General features: G+C 40.4%; 1 protein-coding gene across 3 annotated transcripts in view; it reads left to right on the top strand.

The window, feature by feature from the left end:
* Positions 1–23893, top strand: part of CTNNA3 (catenin alpha 3) — an 891674-nt gene that overhangs the window by 633617 nt on the left and 234164 nt on the right. For all 3 annotated transcript variants that reach the window (XM_037904831.2, XM_037904833.2, XM_043550666.1), the window contains one exon: positions 12530–12686. In XM_037904831.2, the coding sequence (XP_037760759.1) occupies positions 12530–12686 (157 nt within the window). The remainder of the gene's footprint in view (positions 1–12529; positions 12687–23893) is intronic.

The following is a 23893-nucleotide window of genomic DNA, read 5'->3' as shown; positions in this document are numbered from 1 at the left end:
ACCACCCTGATTCATCCCCAGAGCAGGTCCATCCTGTGCTCTGAATGAAAACATAATGTCTTACCTGTGTTTAAAGGGGAAAATAGTGATCTGGGCAATTACAGACCTGTTAGTCTGACCTAAGCAGTAGGCGAGGCTTTCGAAAAAATTGTAAATAAATAAATAAAAAAAATATTAAATTCACAGAGGTAAATGCTAAAGAGGATGTAATACATCATGGGTTTACCAAAGTTAAAATCAACCTGATTTCCATCTCTGAGAAAATAACTCATTTTTTAGATAAGGGCAATGCATGAGATCTTATAAATTTGGACTTCAGTAAAGTATTTAACACACTACCACACTGAAAATTAATAGTTAAATTAGGGAAGATGGGATCAGTACAAGAATTGCAAGGTGGATAAGGAACTGGCTAAGGGGGGAAGGCAATGGGTTGTGCTGAAAGGTGAATTATTAGACTGGAGGGAGGTTACCAGAGGAGTTACTCAAAGATTGGTCTTGGGACTAATCTTATTCAATATTTTTATTAATGACCTTGGCTCAAAAAGTAGGAGTATGCTGATGAAATTTGGCGATGATACAAAGTTGGGAAGTGTTATCAATACAGAAGAGAGTTGGAATATTATAAAGAAAGATCTGGATGACCTTCAAGACTGGAGTGACGAAATGGGATGAAATTCAATTGTACATAGTGCAATGTCTAATAAGAATTTCTGCTGCAACCTGGGCGCTCATCAGCTGGAAGCAGCAGAGGAGAAGAGACTAGGGTGTATGGATTGACTCCAGGATGACTATGAGCCATAATGTGGTGAAAAAGACAAATGTCCTAGGATGTGTCAAGCGAGGGATTTCCATTAGAGATAGAGAAATATTAATACCTCAGTATGAGGCACTGGTATGGCATCATTTGGAATACTGTGTATAATTCTGGTCATACATGTTCAAGAAAGATTAATTCAAACTGGAACAGATGCAGAGAAGAGCATCTAGGATGATCAGGGGAATGGAGGGCATATGAGAGGATACTGGAAGAGCTTGGCTTGTTTAGCCTAGCAAAAAGAAGGCTAAGGCTGGGGGGAGGGAGGGGTAAACACCAGGAAAGATGACAAACTATTTAAGATAGAGGACAATGTTAGTACAAGAACAAATGGATATAAACTGGCCATGAACAAATTCATGCTGGAAATAAGGTGATTTCTAAGCATCAGAAGAGTGAGGTTCTGGAACAACCTCTGAGTAGAAGTTGTGGGGGCAAACAATTTAATTAATTTTAAGAAAGAGCTGCACAAATTTATGAGTGCAATTGTCTGACAAGTTGCTTATGACTGGGTGGATCTCAGCAGCTCTAGAGCTCACTGCTGGTTTATGTCTTATGTTCTTGAAAGCTCATGCTTCAGGATTTCAGGTGGTCACCACCAGGAATCAGGAAAGGATCTTCCTCCTCCTTCCAATGAATTCTGGGTTGTTATTTTTTTGCTGCTGTTATTTTTTTTTTTTGTCTCCTTCCTCTGAAGCATCAGGGAAGGCCACATCTGGAGATGGGACTTTAGGTGGGGTTGGGCCAGGGCTCTGAGGTGGCACTAAGCATTGTCTCTCAGGTGCCTGGCTGGCTGGTTCTTGTTCACATGCTCAGGGTCTAATTGATTACCATTGTGTGGTCGGGAGGGCAGTGACCTTGCAGATTATCTGGATATATTTTATTTAATTGTTTCCCTACCATTGTGTGGGGCCTTCGACATTGGTGTGTGTCAATCCCTCCTATTCTCTCTCTGTGGCACACAATAGTCCAGTCTCCTGTGAGGTGTAATACTTTAGTCTAATTTCAGTTGTTGGGTTAGTGTGGAGGTGCTGGGGGCATGTGATGTGCAGGGGTCAGACTAGATTATCTGGTAGTCCCTTGCAGCCTTAAACTCTATGACTCTATAGTATGTGATTATGTAATTAAACTATTGTATCATAATGCAAAGATACAAGGGGGCTGAATTAAGTTTACACAGGCAACCTTAATTTCAGCACTGCCTGACTTTTGAGCGCTTGGCTATGCAACCTTAATAATAGTTTTTATGTAGTTTTGTACATGTAATTTAATAGATTATTAAAAGAATAATCTGAAAAAAACCCCAGAAATTCCATCTTGTGGCATCATAACGCCCACATTGGTCAGCAGCAAGATTGATGCCTTTGATGCCACTACACTGACCTCTGCCACTTGAGCTAATGGAATAATTGATAGCAATAGCAGTGGTCATCATCTGTGTGGTCCAGCACAAGAGGACACTTTGCCAGTGGATTTCACAAATATTTGGTAATAGCAGAGGGATGGAGACACTCAGAAATCTTGGGTCCCATCGGAGAGGAGTGCACACTAGCATAAACAGACTCTATTGCTCATTCCCCACAAGCATAGCCCCTTCTGTCCTGTCTGCTCCACCCTGTGCCTGTCCCAGTCCCAGTCCTGTCTGTTCCCCACTCCTGGCTCTTTGTCCCAGTCCCATTCTCTTCACATAGCCAGTGCCAATCTCCACTCATCAGGCAATTCATCCCAGCCCCAGTCTCCTATCTCCTCATCCGAGTCTATCACTCACTAGTGCCACTTTGTCACCTTCCCCAGCCATTTTCAGTTCCCTCCCACTGCCCAGCTCCTTGGCCAGTTGTTCCCAGTTCCCTCCCAGCTTCTCATACAACTATCCATTCCCCACCCTGGCCTCCTGTCACCCCCTTGTTCACATTCCCCATCCCCACTGGCTCCAGGTTCCTTTGGCTCATCGTCTAATTTCAGTATGTCCTCCACAGCTCCTTCTCCCAGTCTATTTTCCCAGCCAGTCCCAGTTCTCCTACACCACAGCTACTCATCAGTTCTGCCTCCCCTTCTCTCCATCCTACTCATTCTTCTTCTCACTCCTCTTCCAGTCTCAGGCTTCCCCAACCTACAAGCCCCTTCCTTCCATTTCCCTCCCTGTCTCCCTGTCTGAGTCTCCTAGCTTAATCTCCCCCACCACCCACAACTATGAGTCTGTTCCCCGCCCCCCAGACTCCTTATCCTAATTGTCCCCCAGGCTCATCCTAATTGAATTCCCTTGCTTCCCTTAGCTCTGACTCTTATCTCCTGTGCATTTGAATCATGCAGCTTTCTGCACCACATTCCCTGAGGCCAGGTCATTGAGAGTGCTGGAGAGAAAATTTCCCTGCTCTCAGTTCAGGTACTCAGACCTAGACCAGCCCACAGCAGCACAGAAATCCAGTTGCAGGGGAAATCCTGCATAACCCCAGGCTGGAACATGCCCAGTAAGGCGCAGTCTTTGGGGCAATTTAGCTCCTAAAACCTAAAGTCTCTATTGAGCAAGTAGAAACTGATTTGTCAGAGGCTTAGAACTTGGCCATGTTTGGGTAGATTTCCACAGGGTGGCAAAAAGGCATATCTCTGACAGAAGGCCCATCCAACTACCAAATTTCAAGTCCCTGCTCAAAAGCATGGAGTACTAAATAAAAGGTCACACATTTTTTAATGTGGCCAACATGTATTTTCCCTAGCCTTGCTCTCAAAAACAACTGAATTGTTTTGATTGAAATGTCCACCCCACTGATCAACCCGAGGCAGACCTCTGGCATGGAAAATTGCAGCTCAAAAAATGAAAGTTTGTCAACATTAATACCAACTGAAAACAGGGTCTTCTTATGGGAAGTGTTGGGCAACATTAAAAATAGCTAAGGCTATGTTTTAGTCACGAGTATTTTTAGTAAAAGTCATGGACAGGTCACAGGCCGTAAACAAAAATTCATGGGCCCGTGACCTGTCCATGACTTTTACTAAAAATACCACCCTGACTAAAATTTGGGCAGGGGTCATGGGTGCTCGGGGGGGGAGGGAGCGGTCCAGGGGTGCCATGGGTGCTGGGGGAGGTGACCTGGGACCCCAGCTGGTACTGAGGGTTAGGGGGTTGGCAGAGCTGGCAGGAGCTTCCTACCCAGCTCTGTGTCCCTACAGCTCCTAGGCAGTGGAGGCAGAAGCCAGGGCAGGGACTCCAATGCTCCCACCACAAGCGCCGGCTGCCTCAGCCAATGGGAGCTGCAGGGGCAGGGCCTGCGGGCACAGGAAGCGCGCGGCACGGAGACTCTCTTCCCCTCTGTTGCCTAAGAGCTGCGGGGGGCCATGCCAGTGGGAGCTGGGTATCCTCCCACCCCATGCTAAGCACTCCCCCCCGCACTCCCCAACCTCCTGCCCCTAACCCTGAGCCCCCTCCCACACACCCAAACTGCTGCTGCTGCTGACCCAGGGGCTGCCCGGCTCAGGTAGCTCCTGAGCCAGCACCAGATGCTGCAGAAGTCACGGAGGTCATGGAAAGTCGTGGAATCCGTGACCTCCGTGACAGATTCGCAGCCTTAATAATAACATGTGCTACTATAGCCCTGCCTATAATAAGTGTGACATACACAAGTGCTAGTAAGGGGCTGGTATTTATTTGGAAATGCCAAAGGTAACATTCCCACTGTACACAGGAACATTTATTGGTGTATTATGTTACTTTATTTTCTTGTGGTTTTCTTTAGTACCCAGTATTCTAGTATCACCGTGCTTCCCAAATAAATCTGGTCTGTATGGTGAGCTCCCTCACAGACTTTGTCAGTCTTCTGCTCTTCTACCTTCTCAGGTGGAAGAGGCTGTGCTTGTGATATATATGTCTGTGGGGTTGATTGGGCACTTTTCTTCATTTGCCACTTCCCTCCATGCTTTTCAATTCTCTTCCAGTCCCCCATTGTTTTGGCTATACTGATATTCCTTTCGTTGTCCAAATTGTACAGTTTCTTCATATAATCTTGGCAATCTTATAGGGATTCAATATAAAATGGCTCATAATATGTACTATTCCTCATTTTTATTTTCTTGCTTGGGATTTTTACTGAATGTCTTTGATCCTTATCATAATGCATTATGTACTAATGAAAAGTTTGCCTAGGGTTCAGTAGGATGAATCATATAAGCAATGATACCCATCATTATGGACTGCACAAATGAAATAATAGACTGTGACATTAATCTTGTTCCAACCCCCTTAATGAGGGTACATAACAGAAAACAATGTTCAATTTTTTATAAGATTTAAAAATACATTTTAATATACCAGGTTTTCCCTTCGTAAATTCTCGGTTCCATAGAGACAGAGATGGGCAAGATCATATCTGATCTTGGGTTAAGATGGGTTAAGTCAGAGGCTGAATAACCTTAGATATACAAGTTTAGTGTGTGGAAATCCTTCCCAATTCCATTGCAGGGGAAGAGGGGGACGGGGGGCAAATGTTGGCATTTTCTTGTCCCTATTAAGAAGTAACTTTAAGAAGTGTAAAAGAACTGTCTGCCTCTAAGTCACATGCTATAGTCATAGGCTATGGGTTGTGATCTATAACTTTAAAATAAGGTGGTTTTTTTTTCAAATAACTGTGCTTTATTCTGACTGCTGAAGTAACTCCAAACAAGCATATATACTTAGTAAACAAGTCTTTTGACACAGATGCTGAGAGATGTTCTAATAAAATAATTGAAAATGTCATATGGGCCAGAGTACCCATGCCACATCTAAGAGACTTTATTCTCTGAGAGCACTTTTAGTAGATCTTAAGCCTTAGAAAATACATAACATTAGGTATCAAGAGGAATCAGTCTGCTTCTCCTAAGGAAGAGTAATCTTTTAATCATAATAAAGATACAGGCAAGGGAACATATTTAATTTCCTGTGGAAATAGAAGATGGTTAAGGCTGGTGTTAGGATAATGTGCTATTCTGTGTCTGTCATGTCTACCATGAAGTATTTACTTAAAGTGCATGTTTAGTGCCAAAGGTAATACAATAACTGATGGAAATGCTGAGCACTTATCTTTATAAAAATGAATCCTAATAACCATAAATGTTCCACCTTAACTGTTTGGGGGGGGGGATGCCTGTGCTGCAGTGCCTTCACTGGAGCCTGTGCATCATAATGGAGATTTAAATGTTTTGCGAACTGAATACCCATGAACTCATTTAAGAAGACTTAGTAGCAATGGAATATCAAAATACTAATAAAGGATGAGACCCTACATTAACTAAAATCTGATGTTGCAAATTAAAACTGTATGCAGGGATGACAGTATATACTTGAGTGTTGTGATGGTCGTGGGCTTATAGAATCATAGAAATGTTGGGTTGGAAGGGATCATGAGAAGTGTTATAGTCCATCATCCCCAAGCTGACGCAGGGCCAAGTACAAGACCATCCCTGACAAGTGTTTGTTCCTAAAAACCTTCAATGATGGGGATTCTATAACCTCCCTTGGAAGCCTATTCGAGTACTTCATTTTCCTTAAAGTTAAAAAAAAATCCTAATATTTAACCTAAATCTCCTTTGCTGCTGATTAAGCTGATTACTTCTTGTCCTGCCTTTAGTGGACATGGAGAACAATTGATCAGAGTCCTCTTTATAACAGCCCTGAACATATTTAAAGATGTTATCACATCCCCTCTCAGGATTCTTTTCTCAAGACTAACCATGCCCAATTTTTTAACCTTTCATTATAGGTCAGGTTTTCTAAACCTTCTAGCATTTTTTTGCTCTCTTCCAGGCTCTCTCCAGTTTGTCCATATCTTTCTTAAAGTGTGGTGCCCAAAACTGGACAAGTTACTTCAGCTGAGACCTTCTCAGTGCCGAGTAGAACAGGACAAGTCCCTCCCGGGTCTGACATACAATACACCTGTTAATACGCTCCAGAATTATGTTAGCCTCTTTTTTTTTGGCAACTGCATCACATTGTTGACAGACATTCAGTTTGTGATCCACTATAACCCCCACATCCTTTTCAGCAATACTACTTATTTCCCATTTTTATTTGTGCATTTGATTTTTTGTTCCTAAATATATTTTACATTTCTCTTTATTGAATTTCATCTTGTTGATTTCATTCAATTTCTCCAATTTGTCAAGATTGTTTTGAATTGTAATCTTGTTCTTCAAAGCGCTAGCAAGCTCATCTTGGTATCATCTGCAGTTTGGTGTAATCTGCAGATTTAATAAGCATGCTCTCTACTCCATAATGCAGGACATTAAACAAAATATTTTGAATAGTTCTAGACTCAGGACAGACCCCTATGGGACCTTTCTAGACGTGTCCTGGTTTGACAGTGAACCATTGGTTACTACTCCTTAAGTATGGTCTTTCAACCAGTTTTGTATCCACATTATAGTAATTTAATTTAGACTGTGTTTCCCTAGTTTGCTTATGAGAATGTCATGGAGGACTGTATCAAAAGACTTATTAAAAGCAGGATATATAATCTCCACTGCTTTCCCCCATTCAGTTCAGTAACCCTGTATGACAGGGTCAGGCCAGATGGCTACAGGAGAGTAATAGAAGGCAGATATATTAGCCCCAGGCTAAGTAGGTCCCTTTTCCATGGGTAAGGTAGCAGGGAAGGTTTTTTTTTTTTTTTTTTTTTTTACGTAATAGAGATGTTTTAATCAAACCAACATGTACAAGGTAATGGGTAATAACTAGCCATGTCAGGAGGCAGTAACTACAGTAACCATGTCAGAGAGGCAGTACTAACTTGTTTGTATCAGGTATGACAGGGTCAGGCCAGATGGCTATAGGAGAGTAATAGAAGGCAGATATATAGCCCCAGGCTAAGTAGGTCCCTTTTCCATGGGTAAGGTAGCAGGGAAGGTTCCAGAACAATCAGGAACCTTCTGGAGACAATTAAGACAGGCTGATTAGAACATCTGCAGCCAATCAAGAAGCTGCTAGAAGCAATTAAGGCAGGCTGATCAGGGCATCTGGGTTTTAAAAAGGAGCTCACTTCAGTTTGTGGTGTGCATGTGAGGAGCTGGGAGCAAGAGGCACTAGGAGCTGAGAGTGAGAACGTAGACTCTTGGAGGACTGAGGTGTACAAACATTATGAGACACCAGGAGGAAGGTCCTATGGTGAGCATAAAGAAGGTGTTGGGAGGAGGCCATGGGGAAGTAGCCCAGGGAGTTGTAGCTGTCGCACAGCTGTTCCAGGAGGCACTCTAGACAGCTGCATTCCACAGGGCCCTGGGCTGGAACCCGGAGTAGAGGGCGGGCCCGGGTTCCCCCCATATCCTCACAACTTCTGGTCAGACACAGGAGGAGTCGACCTGGACTGTGAATTCAGAAAAACGGCCAAGCTGAGGGCTGCCGTGAAGCTCCAAGGCGAGCAAATCTGCCAATAAGCGTAAGACCCACCAAGGTAGAGCAGGAACTTTGTTACACCTGTCAAAGAAGGAAATTAGGTTGGTCTTGAAAAATCTATGGTGGCTATCGTTTATCACCATGTTATACTTTAGGTGCTTACAAATTGGTTAATAATTTGTTCCAGTATTTTTCCAGGTATCAAAGTGAGGCTGACTGATCTATAATTCCCCAGGTCCTCTTTGTTCCTCTTTTTAAAGGCAGGTACTATGTTTATCTTTCTTCAGTCTTCTGGGACCTTCCCTGTCACCATGATTTTTTGAAGATAATCACTAATGGTTCTGAGATATCTTCAACTAATTCTTTTAAGTACCATAGGTTGAATTTCATCAGGCTCTTGCTCCTTGAATACATGTAAATTATCTAAATATTCTTTAACCTGTTCTTTCCCTATTCTGTCTTATATTCCTTCCACCTTATTGTTAATATAAATTGTGTAAGCATCTAGTCACAACTGACTTTTTAAATGAAGACTGAGGCAAAGTAAGCATTAAACACTTTAGCCTTGGTGTTGGTCCATAATTAGCTCTCCTTCCCCACTAAATAGTGAACCTTTCTCTTGTTCTTAATGTATTTAAAGAACCTCTTCTTTATTGCCTTTTATATCTCTTATTAGATGTAACTCATTTATGTGCCTTAGCCCTTCTGATTTTGTCCCTAACTGCTTGTGCTATTATTTTGTACTTATCCTTAGCAATTTGTCTGTTTCCACTTTTTGTAGGATTCCTTTTTTATTTTTGTCATTATGTGTGGAGATTGGCATTGTGTGGAGATTGGCTGTGAATGTGACTGATGATTTACTTCTTTTTTTATTGTTTGCAATTATCTGAAAAGATGCATTAGAGCAACCTTTAATCTAAATTACCAATGTTATTTCTGTGACATTATTATATTCTAAATATTAAATGTGGATAATTTTATAGCTAGCTTACTGACTTTCCCCTCTAGCACTGTTCTAGGAGTTAGCTAGTGCTAAAAAAATGGTACTTCACCTTTTCAATACTGAGAAGCCCTCCCTCCTAAATGTGATGAGATCTTGCAAGGTGTCCCCCCTCCCATTTGGGCATATGAGAAGGGCAAGGTGGTCATGAACCTAGATTTTGAGAATGTCTGCTCTAATATGTATAATATATAACAACACCACAAAAAGACTTCATTAACTTAGAATTAAATGAAGTGCATTTCCTCACAATAATACAGATAGTAAAATGAGGGTTGAGAGCTGGGTTTGGGGTTCTCACAATTCAAATGTGAATGACATGTAAGAAATCTGCCCTGTTTTATGGATAGGATCATGTTAGTAGAAACAGTAGCCATTGTCAGTCCCTTAAACACACAATCTCTTTACCTCTAGATTCTGGGGATCAGCAGTGTGGATCAAATGAGCATATAACTCACTGTGAAGAGTATTTTTTGTAATGATATGTTAAATATGGAAAGAGATTAGATGTGTCTTTAGTGCAAAATTAATTAATAGTCAAAAAGGGAAAAGCTTAAGTCAACTAAGGACCCAGCTGGACCTGGCTTGGGCAGTCCTTGTTTGGCATCAGAGAAGGTTGTGACAACAACCTATCATTTCTAAAGTCAATGTTTTTGTTTAAAGAAAGTTGCATGAAATCAAGAGTTTTCTTTACACGCTGAATGACTAATCTGTACAGCACTACATGCAAGGAAACTACATTTTTTGTAATTATTTCAAGGGCTGCTTTAATAATAAAATCACTAGGTTTAGCTTCAGTAAAGTATTTTTTTTTCTGTGAAGAGTCCATGTCATCTTAACTGGAAATCAAGCAATTAATTATTGGCAGATATTTTTTGTTGAAAACATAGGGCATGATGCGTTTAAACAAAAACATTCAGATCTGAAGACTTTTGTACTGTAACTGCTCAGGTTTTTGGCATTCTTTCCCTTAGTACATTGTTCTTGCATTTCATCAGAGTTAAATCAGTTGCCCTTTTAAAAATTGTATAACTATGTTTCTCTAAATTTGAAAAGTTTAATAAACTCGTATTGTTTGTTAGCTGTTGATGGTGCTACACTGATATATAGAAAGGCAAATGTCCCTGTGTCAACGAGCTTAAAATATAATGTAAACAGGTAATATAATTGTGGAATTAGTAAGCCAAAAACCAAGGGGAGAGGGTGAATTCACATTAATAAGAGTCCCTTTTTTATATTCAGCAATTTTTGGTAGAATTTGACTTACACTAGTGAAAAGTCAAGGTAGGGAGATTTTTATTGGAAATCTACAGAATGGTTCAGTAGTAATTTGAATAGCGTGGAGACCTCTTGATTGCTTTTCCTTCATGTACAATGAAACAGGTCTTTTAACATATTTATTCATTTATTGGGTATTATTTAAGATTGCCTCCCTAATGTACAATGTAGCACTGCCATACTGTAGGTTAGTACAGTAGGTCATATATATTAGTAATAAAGTTGTTCATAGTTCATCTATTATAGCATAGTTTTCTATTTTATTCCTTAACCAATGTACTCCTTGTCACATGCTGGCTGGCCCATCAAGGGAACTCAGGCTCAGCTTTGTCGGTGATGAAGCAGCTATCCTCCAGCTGGTCCTGATTCAGTAACTTAATTGAAGTTATTGGACATGGTGTGAACGGGTCAGGATACAGTATAAAAGAGGGAGAGCTCATCTGGCAAGGGGGAGACCTAGAACAGAAGAGGTTGGGAGTTCGTGTTCTCATGGAAGGGCCTGTTAGGAGTCAGGTGGAAGGAGAACTGAGGAGAGCCATGGACGAGGGAGACCTGTAGTGAGCATCCATGTGGGGGAGCTGGTTGGGAGGGGTCAGTAGGGAACCCTGTAGGGGATGTTCTGCTTTAGCCATTTGAAATGTTGAGAGGTATGGCTAGCCTGCTAAGAACAGTAATGCAGCTGTGGTAGCATAGGCAATGGTGAGTGGTGGCACAGGCTAGCTGCCCTGAGTACAAACATGCCTGGACCCCACGGGTATGTACTCGGGGCAGCTAGTCCCTGCCACTGCCGCCTGTGCGACCATGGCTACGTTACGATTTTTAGCTGAGATGAAAGCTAACATACGTGTTTCTGTGCAAGCTAGGAACCACGTGCCTATCTCACAACAGACAAAGCCTTTAATTGACATGGCTGGAGGGCTGAGAGGCAACAAGAAGCAAACCATTGCAGGGCTGCTAGATGAGGAAAGCCTGCTATGCCTCACCCAGCCATGACAGGACATGCTGGCCGGTGAGACACTCTTCTACACTCCATCTGAAATTCACGTACATGTGAAATGAGAAACTTTTTGTTTGCCAGGAACTAAGTTCAGGATTCTGTGTGTTTTTTCCCTCCTCCTGCAAAAGTTGATGATATACATTTACTATGTATTTTTAATTTAAATTTTATATGCTTTTTGTGTCTAGGGAAGAAATATTTTAAAACACTTAAAACAGGGAAGGAGTCTATCAGCTTTAGTGCAATTTTTCTTTATTACTCCCCTGGGTACACTCCAGCATAAGGTCAAGAGGCTTCCTTAAGATCATACAATGAGAAGGCATTTCAGCTGAATTTAGAACCAGGAACTGCTCGGTTATAACCACTCGATCACAGTGGAGCAGAGTTGTGAATTCTTTCTAATTTGTATGTTTTTCTCCTAATCTACCTTGCCAGCACTAGATATTACACTGAAATGTAGGATGTGATTAATTATTTTGTTGTTTAATTCTTCAAGTGTCTTTTGTTTGGTGTTCTGTTTTTTTTTTCTTCATTTGATGAATACATAGCAGGGATAATATGATATCTTGTACTGGTATACACCTCCCTATACCATGTCTATGGCTTGAAAGCTTTAGGGTGTTAAAGTATCCCTTCAGTGAAAGTAATTTACAGTATGATAGGTGCTACTCTTAAGGGTTTATAAACCCCAAACTGCAGTGACCTTATACATCTTTCTAATTATGTATTACGTAGTAAAAGCGTATTCGTACCTAATAAAGTGGGATTGTACATAAAAATATTTTGAAACTATTTTATACTGACAAAAATAGATTTCATGTTACTAAACAGAATTGTTTGTCGTGAATTCTCCAATTAAAGAATATTTTGTAGTCCTATTCAATTAAAATTACAACTGAACTCTAATTCAGTTAACAGGAAGGTTAACATGTACAATATTTTACAAGTATTCCTCCTTTGAATATAACGAAAGGATGAATATCTTCAATGCTCAGAAAACAGAAATACTGCCTTAGAATCTGTTATGCATTTTAGTTATTTCAGATGAAGTCAAGAATATAATTTTATTTTCTGCAGGTTATTAACGCAGCTTTAGCTCTTGCTGCCAGACCAAAAAGCCAGGTGGTAAAAAACAGCATGGAAATATATAAGAGCACATGGGAGAATCGCATACATGTTCTTACTGAAGCTGTGGATGACATTACAAGCATTGACGATTTTCTTGCTGTATCAGGTATATTATTTTTCAGAATCTGATTTTTTAATTTTAACTTCTCTGTTCTTCATTTTAAAAAAATGGAATTAAGTATATTCTCACTTCCCTAGAATCCAACAGGAAACCAGTGGGAGATTAGTCTGAGTAAGGATTATAATTAATATTCTTAATAGCTAATGTAGTGCCCATCTTTAAAAAAGGGAAGAAGGAGGATCCTGGGAACTACAGGCCAGTCAGCCTCACCTCAGTCCCTGGAAAAATCATGGAGCAGGTCCTCAAGGAATCAATTCTGAAGCACTTAGAGGAGAGGAAAGTGATCAGGAACAATCAGCATGTATTCACCAAGGGCAAGTCATGCCCGACTAATCTAATTGCCTTCTATGACGAGATAACTGGCTCTGTGGATGAGGGGAAAGCAGTGGACTTGTTGTTCCTTGACTTTAGCAAAGCTTTTGACACGGTCTCCCACAGTATTCTTGCCAGCAAGTTAAAGAAGTATGGGCTGGATGAATGCACTATAAGGTGGATAGAAAGTTGGCTAGATTGTCGGGCTCAACAGGTAGTGATCAATGGCTCCATGGCTAGTTGGCAGCCGGTATCAAGTGGAGTGCCCGAAGGGTCGGTCCTGGGGCCAGTTTTGTTCAATATCTTCATAAATGATCTGGAGGATGGTGTGGATTGCACCCTCAGCAAGTTTGCAGATGACACTAAACTGGGAGGAGAGGTAGATACACTGGAGGGTAGGGATAGGATACAGAGGGCCCTAGACAAATTAGAGGATTGGGCCAAAAGAAATCTGATGATGTTCAACAAGGACAAGTGCAGAGTCCTGCACTTAGGACGGAAGAATCCAAGGCACCTCTACAGACTAGGGGCCGAATGGCTAGGCAGCAGTTCTGCAGAAAAGGACCTAAGGGCATGGACGAGAAGCTGGATATGAGTCAACAGTGTGCCCTTGTTGCCAAGAAGGCCAATGGCATTTTGGGCTGTATAAGTAGGGGCATTGCCAGCAGATCGAGGGACGTGATCGTTCCCCTCTATTCGACATTGGTGTGGCCTCATCTGGAGTACTGTGTCCAGTTTTGGGCCCCACACTACAAGAAGGATGTGGAAAAATTGGAAAGAGTCCAGTGGAGGGCAACCAAAATGATTAGGGGACTGGAACACATGACTTGTGAGGAGAGGCTGAGGGAACTGGGATTGTTTAGTCTATGGAAGAGAAGAATGAGGAGGGATTTGATAGCTGCTTTCAACTACCTGAAAGGGGGTTCCAAAGAGGATGGATCTAGACTATTCTCAGTGATAGCAGGTGACAGGACAAGGAGTAATGGTCTCAAGTTTAGGTTGGATATTAGGAGATTTAGGTTGGATATTAGGAAAAACTTTTTCACTAGGAGGGTGGTGAAACACTGGAATGCGTTACCTCGAGAGGTGGTGGAATCTCCTTCCTTAGAAGTTTTTAAGGTCAGGCTTGACAAAGCCCTGGCTGGGATGATTTAGTTGGGGATTGGTCCTGCTTTGAGCAGGGGGTTGGACTAGATGACCTCCTGAGGTCCCTTCCAACCCTGATATTCTATGATTCTATAGCCTTCATGTATTATGTCTCAACACAGCACCCTTCTTCTCATTCCATGCTTGGGCAAGATGCAATATGGCATTTGAAGTGTAATCTTCTAGGTTTTGTGACTATAAAGACATTTTCTTATTGGAATTCAGAAACATTTTCAGATAGGCTCAGGATGTCTTACGCGTTTTTAAAAACAAATTGCTGATTAGTGCACAGTCTGTTCTTAAATACAATTATTTTTGTGGGTGTTTAAAAAGCCAACGGAAAATGGATGTCCAAATACTTTACTCAGCTAACAAGCCCTTTCCTTGTCCTCACTAAAATAAATAAATAAAAATGTAGTGTACCTCAGAAGGGTCTAGATGTAGTACTCACACAAAACCAAAGCCACAGCAAGGTATAAAGAATGTATATCGTAATGCCAGTGTACTCATGACTGTTACTAGAGCCAAATCCTTGTTTTGGCAACCAGTTTCTCAGTGAGGTGTGTTTAAGGAATTTGCCAGTCTCTTCAGGCATGTGCTTAGTCACTTGTTGGATTTTTGTATAAAACAAGTAGCCACAAGTTTCCAGTTGGTGATAAATTCTTTTAATTACAGCTGGGTAAATTTGAGCCTACCATCCTGATGTCAGATTTACAAAATACTATTAGGAAGATTTGATATACTGTGTTCATGAAAGTTAACTGGTTGTTCTCATTACTTAAATAAAAATTACCAGGCCTAAGCGTTTCCTTTATGGAGAACTGTATTGGTTTATGTTATCAATTTGTCCAATAATTTCAATATAGAGCAATGTTTGAGTTACTTTATCTTACATGGGATGCCAAAAGCCCAGCTATGTTGTTCTAGCAGCCAGGCACAGGGATTCTAGCACCCAGACAGTGTAGCCACAACCCCTATGCTAGGGGAGAAGGAAGTGGAATAGCTATTCCTACATCTCTGTGTCACTGGAAAATTCCCTTTTGGAAAGAGAATTTTCCCATGGGTGTTTAGCCAGATTTGATTTTTGCTTTGTGTTGCCTGAGCACTGCTGGGTCTGATTCACCATTGCCATGTACCTTGTGTAATCATGCACACCAGAACAAGGTCAGTGCAAAGCTACCTGATGGGAGTGGAATTGTTTTGACCTTATTTGCACTGATGTAAATGACTACACAAGGTGTAAAGTAACAATGAATTGGGCCCCCAGATTTGAGTTCCCTTATCAAAATGTGTAAATTAGGCTGCAGACCTGTTTGGTCAAAGAAACAAATACAAAGAAAACAGCTACTAAAATAATATGCTTCCCCAGACTGTTTGTATAGCTTTTTCACTCTTTTTCACTCTTCACATTCATGCTAAGATATATTTCAAATGCTTCCTAAATGACTAGAGGTACTGTACTAGTTCCACATTTCCATTTTGTATCTCCAGGATACAAATATCTGGTCATGAAAAATGTACTTTAAAATAGTATTCGCTAAAGACATATTCAATATTAATAAACTGTATTTATTGCATTAATAGGAGTATTCAGCATCTAAACAGAGGATACAAGCTAGTTATCTCATTTCTGACATATTATGGGCCATATTCTTCCACCTCTGACACCTCTGCAGCTCCATTTAAGTCAACAGAGTTGCTAGAGCATAAAGGCATAATTTGACCCAGGATGTCTGAGCAAAATGTAACTATTTTCTTACTGTTAGTGCACATTGTGCCAAGCCTAAAACTATCTTGGTGAGTGCAGCCACAGTTCCCCATGCCAGTCATTGGGACCAATTTGGATCATGCAGCAGTGTAAAGCAGGAGGAGTTTCACTGTTGTCAATGGAATTACAGTAGTTTGAAATCATTGTAAGTGGTTATTTATTGAATGGGTAAATCCACTCTGTTATAAAGGGAGTTAGCTTGGATAACCACTGCCTTAAAAAGGTTCCTAATTCCTTTGGGAACAACACATTCACTATAGAAATTGTAACCTGCTGGAAGTAGAATTCTCATGAGTAAACCGCACTCTTCTTGGCACTAGGACATTGGTGGAGCCGACCTAATTTTGTGCTTGGAGACAGAAAGTTCCCCACTCTCCTGGCAAAATAATTTTATTGAGAGAATTTTTACCTGTGTTGCTTCTCTTTGGGGATAGGGTATTTTTTAAGGATGTCACCAGGGGCATTTCCCCACCAAGCAATAGTAAATTTGTAGGACAGTTCAGGAATGGTGCTCTATCTCCAGCTTTTGTAATCTTCACCTTGAAATCACCAGCAGCAGCAGTATCTGTTCACATTGTATTTCTATTGTGCCATGGAAAAGAATCATGGAGATGTCCCTATTTCAGAAATTCTATGACACTTCTACTTTACAAATACATTATTTTAAGTATTAGCTAATTTTTTAATCAACATAGCACTCTATTGGCACATAGTGGCTCATCAAGTGGCATTACGGAGTTTAATTTAGAAAAGGGATAAAATATGAATTGTCTTAAAGTTCTTGGGTCTGTAACATGAAGTTCCACATGGCTTGACAGTATCCTGTTTGAATAATTTTTTTTATTAAAAATTATGTTGTATCGATCCTGACAGAAAAGATATTGCACTAGAGTTCAGAGGGGTTTTTTTAAATTTGGGATGCATTAGTTGATCTTGCACAGTATATTTCATGCCGTAAAAATAACATTATCTAACATTTCAACTTTTTAAAACTATATTTGTGTGTATTATTCTATACGAAACAAAAGTTATGGACTGGCCCCAAGGTAAGAAAAATGATATACTGGTAAATCCACAGCAGCTAGGGAAACATTGATATATTGGGTTCCTACAACAGCTATACTTGAGACTATCTAGAAGATTAACTCTCGCATATGCCTAGAATCAACAACCCATCACCATTCATGATAATATTTAAACACATCCCTAATTTGAAGAAGACGTTTAAGTTCCATTTCAGCACAGGCTTAACTTTAAGCATGTGCTTCAGTGTGTCCTGGAATAGGGATGGATTTAAGCATACGCTTAAATGCCCAGCTGAATTAGGGCTGTTGAGCTAAATTCCTTCCCTGAGCTCTGATTCTTTCTGCTGTTGTTTTTTCACCATTTCCTTAAATGGGATATTTAATCCCAGCCTTGCTTTTCCTGGTTGATGTGATCACTTTTTGCACATATAATGTGTGTACAGTTACTGTATTTCACATAGAATAAAGTCCATTCTGCAGCTGATTATTCCAAGTTGGTTGTTCCACAAAGAAGTGGCTAGATAGTTAATCCTTATCTGTTCATGAAACCATTTTATTGAGTGTGTGTGTGTATATTTATAAATTATATAATCCCTCATCATATAGCACATATTACATATCTAGCTGATAATGAAATCTTTCAGATACATAGATATAAAGGAAACCCAAGCACAGCACAGCACAGCCAGGTGTGACTGTACTGTACAGCATATTCACTTTCAGGCTCCATACATAGCAAATGCATTTACTTCACTGAAAAGGTTGGTCGTTCTGTAATAGTAATGCCTGTTATCCTACGTCCTATCTCTATGCAATGAGAAATGCGAATTCCCCAGGATACAGTATATCAGCATTTATGCGATCTAAGAAAAGAACACTTTAGTGAAACTGTATTTTCAGAGTTCCCACAAGTTCTTGGAAAATAACTGTGAGAAATGAACCCCCCTGACACTTTAAATATTTCTAAATAATTGAATATGTTCAGCAGCAAAAAATGAAATACATTCCAGACTTTGATATCTGCAAGCAAATCTTCATGCTGATATGTTCATTTTATGTTTCTGTAATAAAGTGCATATAAATTCTGCTCACTGACTTAAATGGAAAATTTAATGGAAGCAAAGCACCTAACCTGCTAAATCTTTTTTTGTGAACTGGGGCCTAAAAATACAGTATCCTAAATTGTGCAAGATGCTTAATGACCATTGCAATTTACTGTGATAATATATTAGGAATGTAAAAAGATGCTGAGGAATAGCTACAGTTTCCAGCTTTTAGGATCAAATCATTAGTCCAACACAGAGTCCAAATAGCTGGGAAGATGCAAAGACAAGCTCTTCCTCCCCAAACCCTCAACCCTGTGGTGCAGTTGCCAAGGTTCTTCATAGAGGTTATTGTAGCCCAAAGGCTGAATACCCTGTAACGTGTCCCTGATAAAGGGTAGAGTTGGAGAGACCAGTTGGATCCATTTAGCAGTGATTAATCTTGCTCTGTTCTCACATTTCCTTGCCCACCTGTATCCCGCCTTCACCCACCACTTGTGCGCTCCTACACAGGCTCCTGGAGAGCTGAGCTCCATGTCCATATTCCTGAACAGCTCACACACACTTATGCAAGAGAACTATAACAGCCCCAGTACTAGAAGTTGTGCTGGCTCGATTTGTCCCTTACAGAAGAATATTATTTATAGTTAGTTCATTTAAAACCACTTCAGAACACAAACTTCTTCATTCCTGGGGCTACTTGTCCTCCAGTAGAAATGAACAGAGACCACAGGAAAAAGAAAATGGAATCTGCTAGAATTTCCACTGGTGCTAGATCTAAGTAAGTGTGGTTCCTGAGTTAAGGAAGGGTCATTTAAATGGCTCATCACCTCCTGCAGTTGCTAGACCTAGCCAATGATAAGCAGTCTCAAGTTTGTGCAGGAGCATGGAGCCAGATCCCTGGCCACATTCTTACTCCATTGTGCCCCTTCATCAACACAAAGGGGTTGGAAAACTAGCATACTTGGTCAGCTGGTGATTCTCTCTGTAGAAAAATCCTTGCATTGTGTAGAACCAGCTACACGGGGGTCCAAAACTAACCTCTTGTTGCCATGGGGATCAGGGAAGCCAGACCTGAGGATGAAGGCCATGGATTCCAGTGCATGTGTTCTTTCTGTCTTTTTCTTTTTTCTTTCTTTCAAAATTATGTATAATCCTGCCCAAGAAATCTAGCCAGGCTGAGTTAGACCTCCAGCTCTCTAGGTAAGACCAGTCACCACATGGTCAGCTCTGCTCTGGCTGCTAGTCCAGGGCTACTGCCTGCTGTGAGTGTGTGTGGATACTGGGGTAGGAGAATACAGTTTGGATTTTAGTACTGTATAGTTGTGTAATCTGCACCTTGAACCCTGCACCCCTTTGTGGTGAGGGGAAATCCTGGGACCAGAAGCAGCCTGACTCCTGCCTGAAGAGGATCCCTGCCAGCAGAGATCAGCCCCTCTGCAGTGACCGAGGAGTCCAGAGTTATCTCTGAACTTGAGGAGCATTCATGGAGTTTATGAGTGCACCATCTTTTAGTTAGTCAATCAGGGAAATTGTTTTGGGGACCCCCTACTCCCTGAACTGTGTCCTCAAGCCAGGGAGTAAGGGTTTGGGGATTTTATAACCTGCTGCATATTAAACCTGTGGAGGGACTTACCACCTCCTCCCACTTGTGAGTCTTTTGGGCTGTACTGAACCGAGTCAGCCATACTGCTAAAGCACTGCAGAGAAGATATCATGGTCATAGGTCATCAAGGGCCCCAACAAAGTACGTGTACCAACGGGACACTGATCTTACATTTGCTACATCAGTCATGTGACTGGAGGAAGTCATGGGTATTATCAGCGTGGGCCTAAGAATAGTGTTTTACCCTGTTATGTTACATTTGTCTCCTGTTCCATATAATTACTGTGTTGAATATACTGTATGTGTTTTTGTTATTTCTTGGGAGTCTCCAACTATCTGGCAAGTAAGTGGACATTACCCTGTGGTTAGAATTTTCCTCTCATGCTGCCCTGGTGACCCTGCCAGGAAGGAGCAAGTGTGGGACGGGAGGCACCGCCAAATAAATTCATAGGGAAAAATAAAGAAGATACACCCTGCTGAGTGGGTGGCGGGATTCAGAAGAACCCAGACCTGCCCATCAAAACCTGTAAGCAGATTGGCATGAAAGAAGGTAACTGGGTGGAGAGGGGGCACTACATTTATAAATATCTGCAATAGTGTTCCTCAATCTACAGGTATATAAACTCCTATGTGGTTTCATTAAAGGTGGAAGGATAGCAGAAATTACTGAGCTGGTGGTTTGTTTCTTTTAAAAAACAGCAACTTTGTGTTGGGTGAAAGGATCTCTCCCACTGATCATTATAGCTGTAGGATGACTGTGAGAGGTGTGTGACCTCTCCTGTATAAAACTACTGAGATTTTCGTGCCTCCACCTCCCTCCTGTTGTTTTGCAGTAGGAGGGGAAATACTTAACCCAATGTTCCTCCCTTCTTCTTCTTGGCTTAAATTCACTCAGAATTTAACTAGAGAGATGATGTTTAACTAGGGCATGTGATCTTTTACAATTTATTGCCACTTCTGTCTGACGGGAAGATTTTGTTCAAGAGGTCATAGCATGGGCTAGCATGCTGTGACTTTGCTGCAAGGAAGGAGGACTTTCCTTGTGGAACAGCCTGTATGTCTTTGCATTGCAGCAGACTTCCTAGGCTAACAGGTGCAGAGGGGATTTAGAGCTGGATAGAGCTTATGAAACAATAATATTGCTTTACTAATGCAAGAAAGCTTATTTACCAAAACCCACAATAAATTGACATAGAAATATATGAGAGGACATTGCGGTTTTAAGCTGTTAGAGTCACATACTCTTCTGTGCTCTTGCTGTAGTGTTTTTACTCCTTTACAGACATGGAGCAAAACATTTACAATCTGCATTTGACCACTGAATTATTAATAACTCATTAGCCTATTATCAAATCAAAACTGGGTAAAATTTGTGGGATTTGTTGATGATTGAATTAATGAAATATTACTCATTTTGCAAAATTGTAGTGTGACATTTTGTTTGACTTTACAAAATCACCATAATTTGCAAAAGTTTCATTAAATTACATTTTCTTCTGGCTTTTGTAAAATCTTCTCAAAGGTGTTTCTTACTTTTGTAATTTAATAAATCTGGTGAAAATCCAAAAATTACCAGTTTCACTGTATGTGAAAAATGACTTGTATAGTTCTTCTGGGAGGGGAGGGCTTTTCAATGGGAGTCAGGAACCTAACTTAGACACTTTTTAAAACCCCACTAAGCACCTGTCTGTAATCGTTAGGCACCTAAATACCTTTGTAAGTCTGGCTTTGAGGCTTTTGGAACACGGGTAAATGTGCTTCAATGTAAAAACCTAATTATACTTGGTCAAAGTAGGGTACTGAACAAAGAAGGGTAGCCCTGCTTAGCAGCATGCCAGCACTACTCATCTTGCTCACACAGGTGGCACAACCTCAGCAATTGTTTTAGGACTGGGTCTAGCATAAATAATTGCAGAATAGAGCGTGTAGCTTATTTGATGAACGATTCTCCTCCAAGTAACTTCTCATCTCCCTGGCATAGACATGTACAGCCTGGTATTATTTTGCCCTCTGTAGAAGGTCAAAAATGTTACCTGGATTGATCAGCCTGTTCTGGAACCAGCATCTGAGCCTTTCCATGGCTTACAGAGCTCAGGAATATGTAGGGATTTTCTGCTGAAGTGGTCCCAAAAACGTTGTCTAGTACTATACATGTTAATGTGAGGAAAAACGGAGTCCATTTTCTAATGTGTTAAAGTGTTCAACTCTGTATCTCCTGGTGTGAAATCTGCTTTTTAAATTTAAAATTTAAAATTTGCCTTTTGAATTTATTGAACATTTTTTTGGTCTAATTAGATATTTATATCTAATTTAAATGGCATGCTTCAAATAGCTTTCAAAAATTTTTGACAAGTAGAACATAATTTAAAGATTGCTATATTAATAGGAAAAAAACTTTCATAAATCTTTGGGAAACTAGCTTTGAAAGAATAGAAGCTCTATTCTTTTAGTGTGTATTATGCCATCTGGCTGAGCACGGGTGCATTATTCATAATTCTTCACACTAAGTAAAAGCAGATACTGTAGCTTAACTACTAATGATATGTAGGCATAGGCTCGTAAGTAAGTAAACATTTCTCCAGTGACTTAGCAAAAATTCTTATAGTTATGGTAAACAATGTTTAGAGCAGCTTCTTTAGGTACCACTTTCATCAAGGCACTTAGACCCAGATTTGTAAAGGTATTTAGATACCTAACTCCCAGAGGAGTTTATAATCAGGCCCATAAGTACATGTTTATAATCAGGCCCACAAGCACATGCACTTACGTCCCATTGAAGTCAAAGTTAAGCCTGTGCTTAAGTGCTTTGCTGAATAGAGTTCTCTGTGTGACCATATCAGCTGTTTATTTGGAAAGATTCCTATTGTCTTATATATTATTATTAAACTCCATCTTAAATACATAGGGCAAAATTTTATGTCATGTGTTTTGTTTTGTTTTTTTTCTGTGCAAACCAGTTCAAGAGTATCCCTTAAGTACATAAGAGCTGACACCATATTGTTTTCAACAAGGGTGAAAAATTGTAGTTCAAATCTGTTTGTAAGAAAACTTTAGAACATAGAGCATGGGTGTAATCTTGAATTCTAATGCTCAAATATCATTAGCTCACGCAGAGGGAATTGGGTGGAGTTGCTGTGGTGGGTTGAGGGGACCAGGAAAGCTTGGAACAAAAGTGGCATAGGTGAGCTAAAATAAGGATCATCACTGTCACATTTTAATCTGTATTTCTCCGTATCGTCATTAAAATTAGATAACTTACTTTGTGTCTTGTCCTTCCATAAGAATCTTAATAATCCAGGTTCCCCATCCAGTCCTGCAGTGCTATTCCTCACAGTTTCATGGCTAAGTGGACTTTTGATCCCTCCCACCACTTGCTTTTCTTCAAGGGTACCCTCTTAAGGTTTCTGGCTCCCAGCCATCATCCAATGCGGGCAGAGACTTATGTCTCTCCCCCTCCATACTGGTGGTTTATATTTGCAGTCCAACTGCGCCTCACTGTGATTTCCTTAGTAAGTATGACTGGGATCCAGCACCTGTGGTTAACCTCTCTCCAAGGGCTATAACCATACACAGCAGTTACCAGCCAGCCTTTACAAAGGAAATTGCATTTATTGTTAAGGTAAAAGCATTACAGGGAAAGCCATATAAAAACAATGAAAAAACCTACATACATACTAAAAGCTTACCAGAGGTCACCCCATGTCCAACCTAGGGCTCTGGTGGGTATCAGTCTTTCCTACCCCACAACTGGGGTAGTTGAAATGAAACATGACACTTAGAACAAAATTAATGACTTGCTCTCATTCTGAATGTAATCCTTTATTTTAAAAAAAATATGTTGATGTCCACAGAATAAAGAAGGTATCTGGACCTTGTGACAGAGTGAGAAAGGAAACTAGGAAAAGTGAATCAATGTTTTGTACCCACAGGAAATAAAAAAAGAAACTAATTTGGTACTGATTTATTAAAAAACGATTATAAATATTAGTAAAGCACTAAAGAAGAATAGGATTACTGAATGAGCCATATTTTTCTAAACCCACTAAATATTGGCATTTTTTTCTATGACTTTTTTGGATTTTCTTCTCCCGTTTCCTTATGCTCATAAACTTGGAGAATTTTGCTACTTTTTTCTATTTGTCTTGTTTTATTTTTATTTTTATTCCTAAAGTGAATTTACTACGTCAGTGTTAATTCATCTCTAACCCCATTCCCCCCTTAAAAAACAGAAGCTCTTAAAAAATTTAGGAGTTTAATGAACAAGCCAAGAGGACATCCAAATCCAAGTAAAT

Source organism: Chelonia mydas, chromosome 7, assembly GCF_015237465.2.
Source record: "Chelonia mydas isolate rCheMyd1 chromosome 7, rCheMyd1.pri.v2, whole genome shotgun sequence".
Taxonomy (NCBI): domain Eukaryota; kingdom Metazoa; phylum Chordata; order Testudines; family Cheloniidae; genus Chelonia; species Chelonia mydas.
Note: the sequence above shows the minus strand (reverse complement) of the source record. Positions and strands in the feature narration are given on the sequence as shown.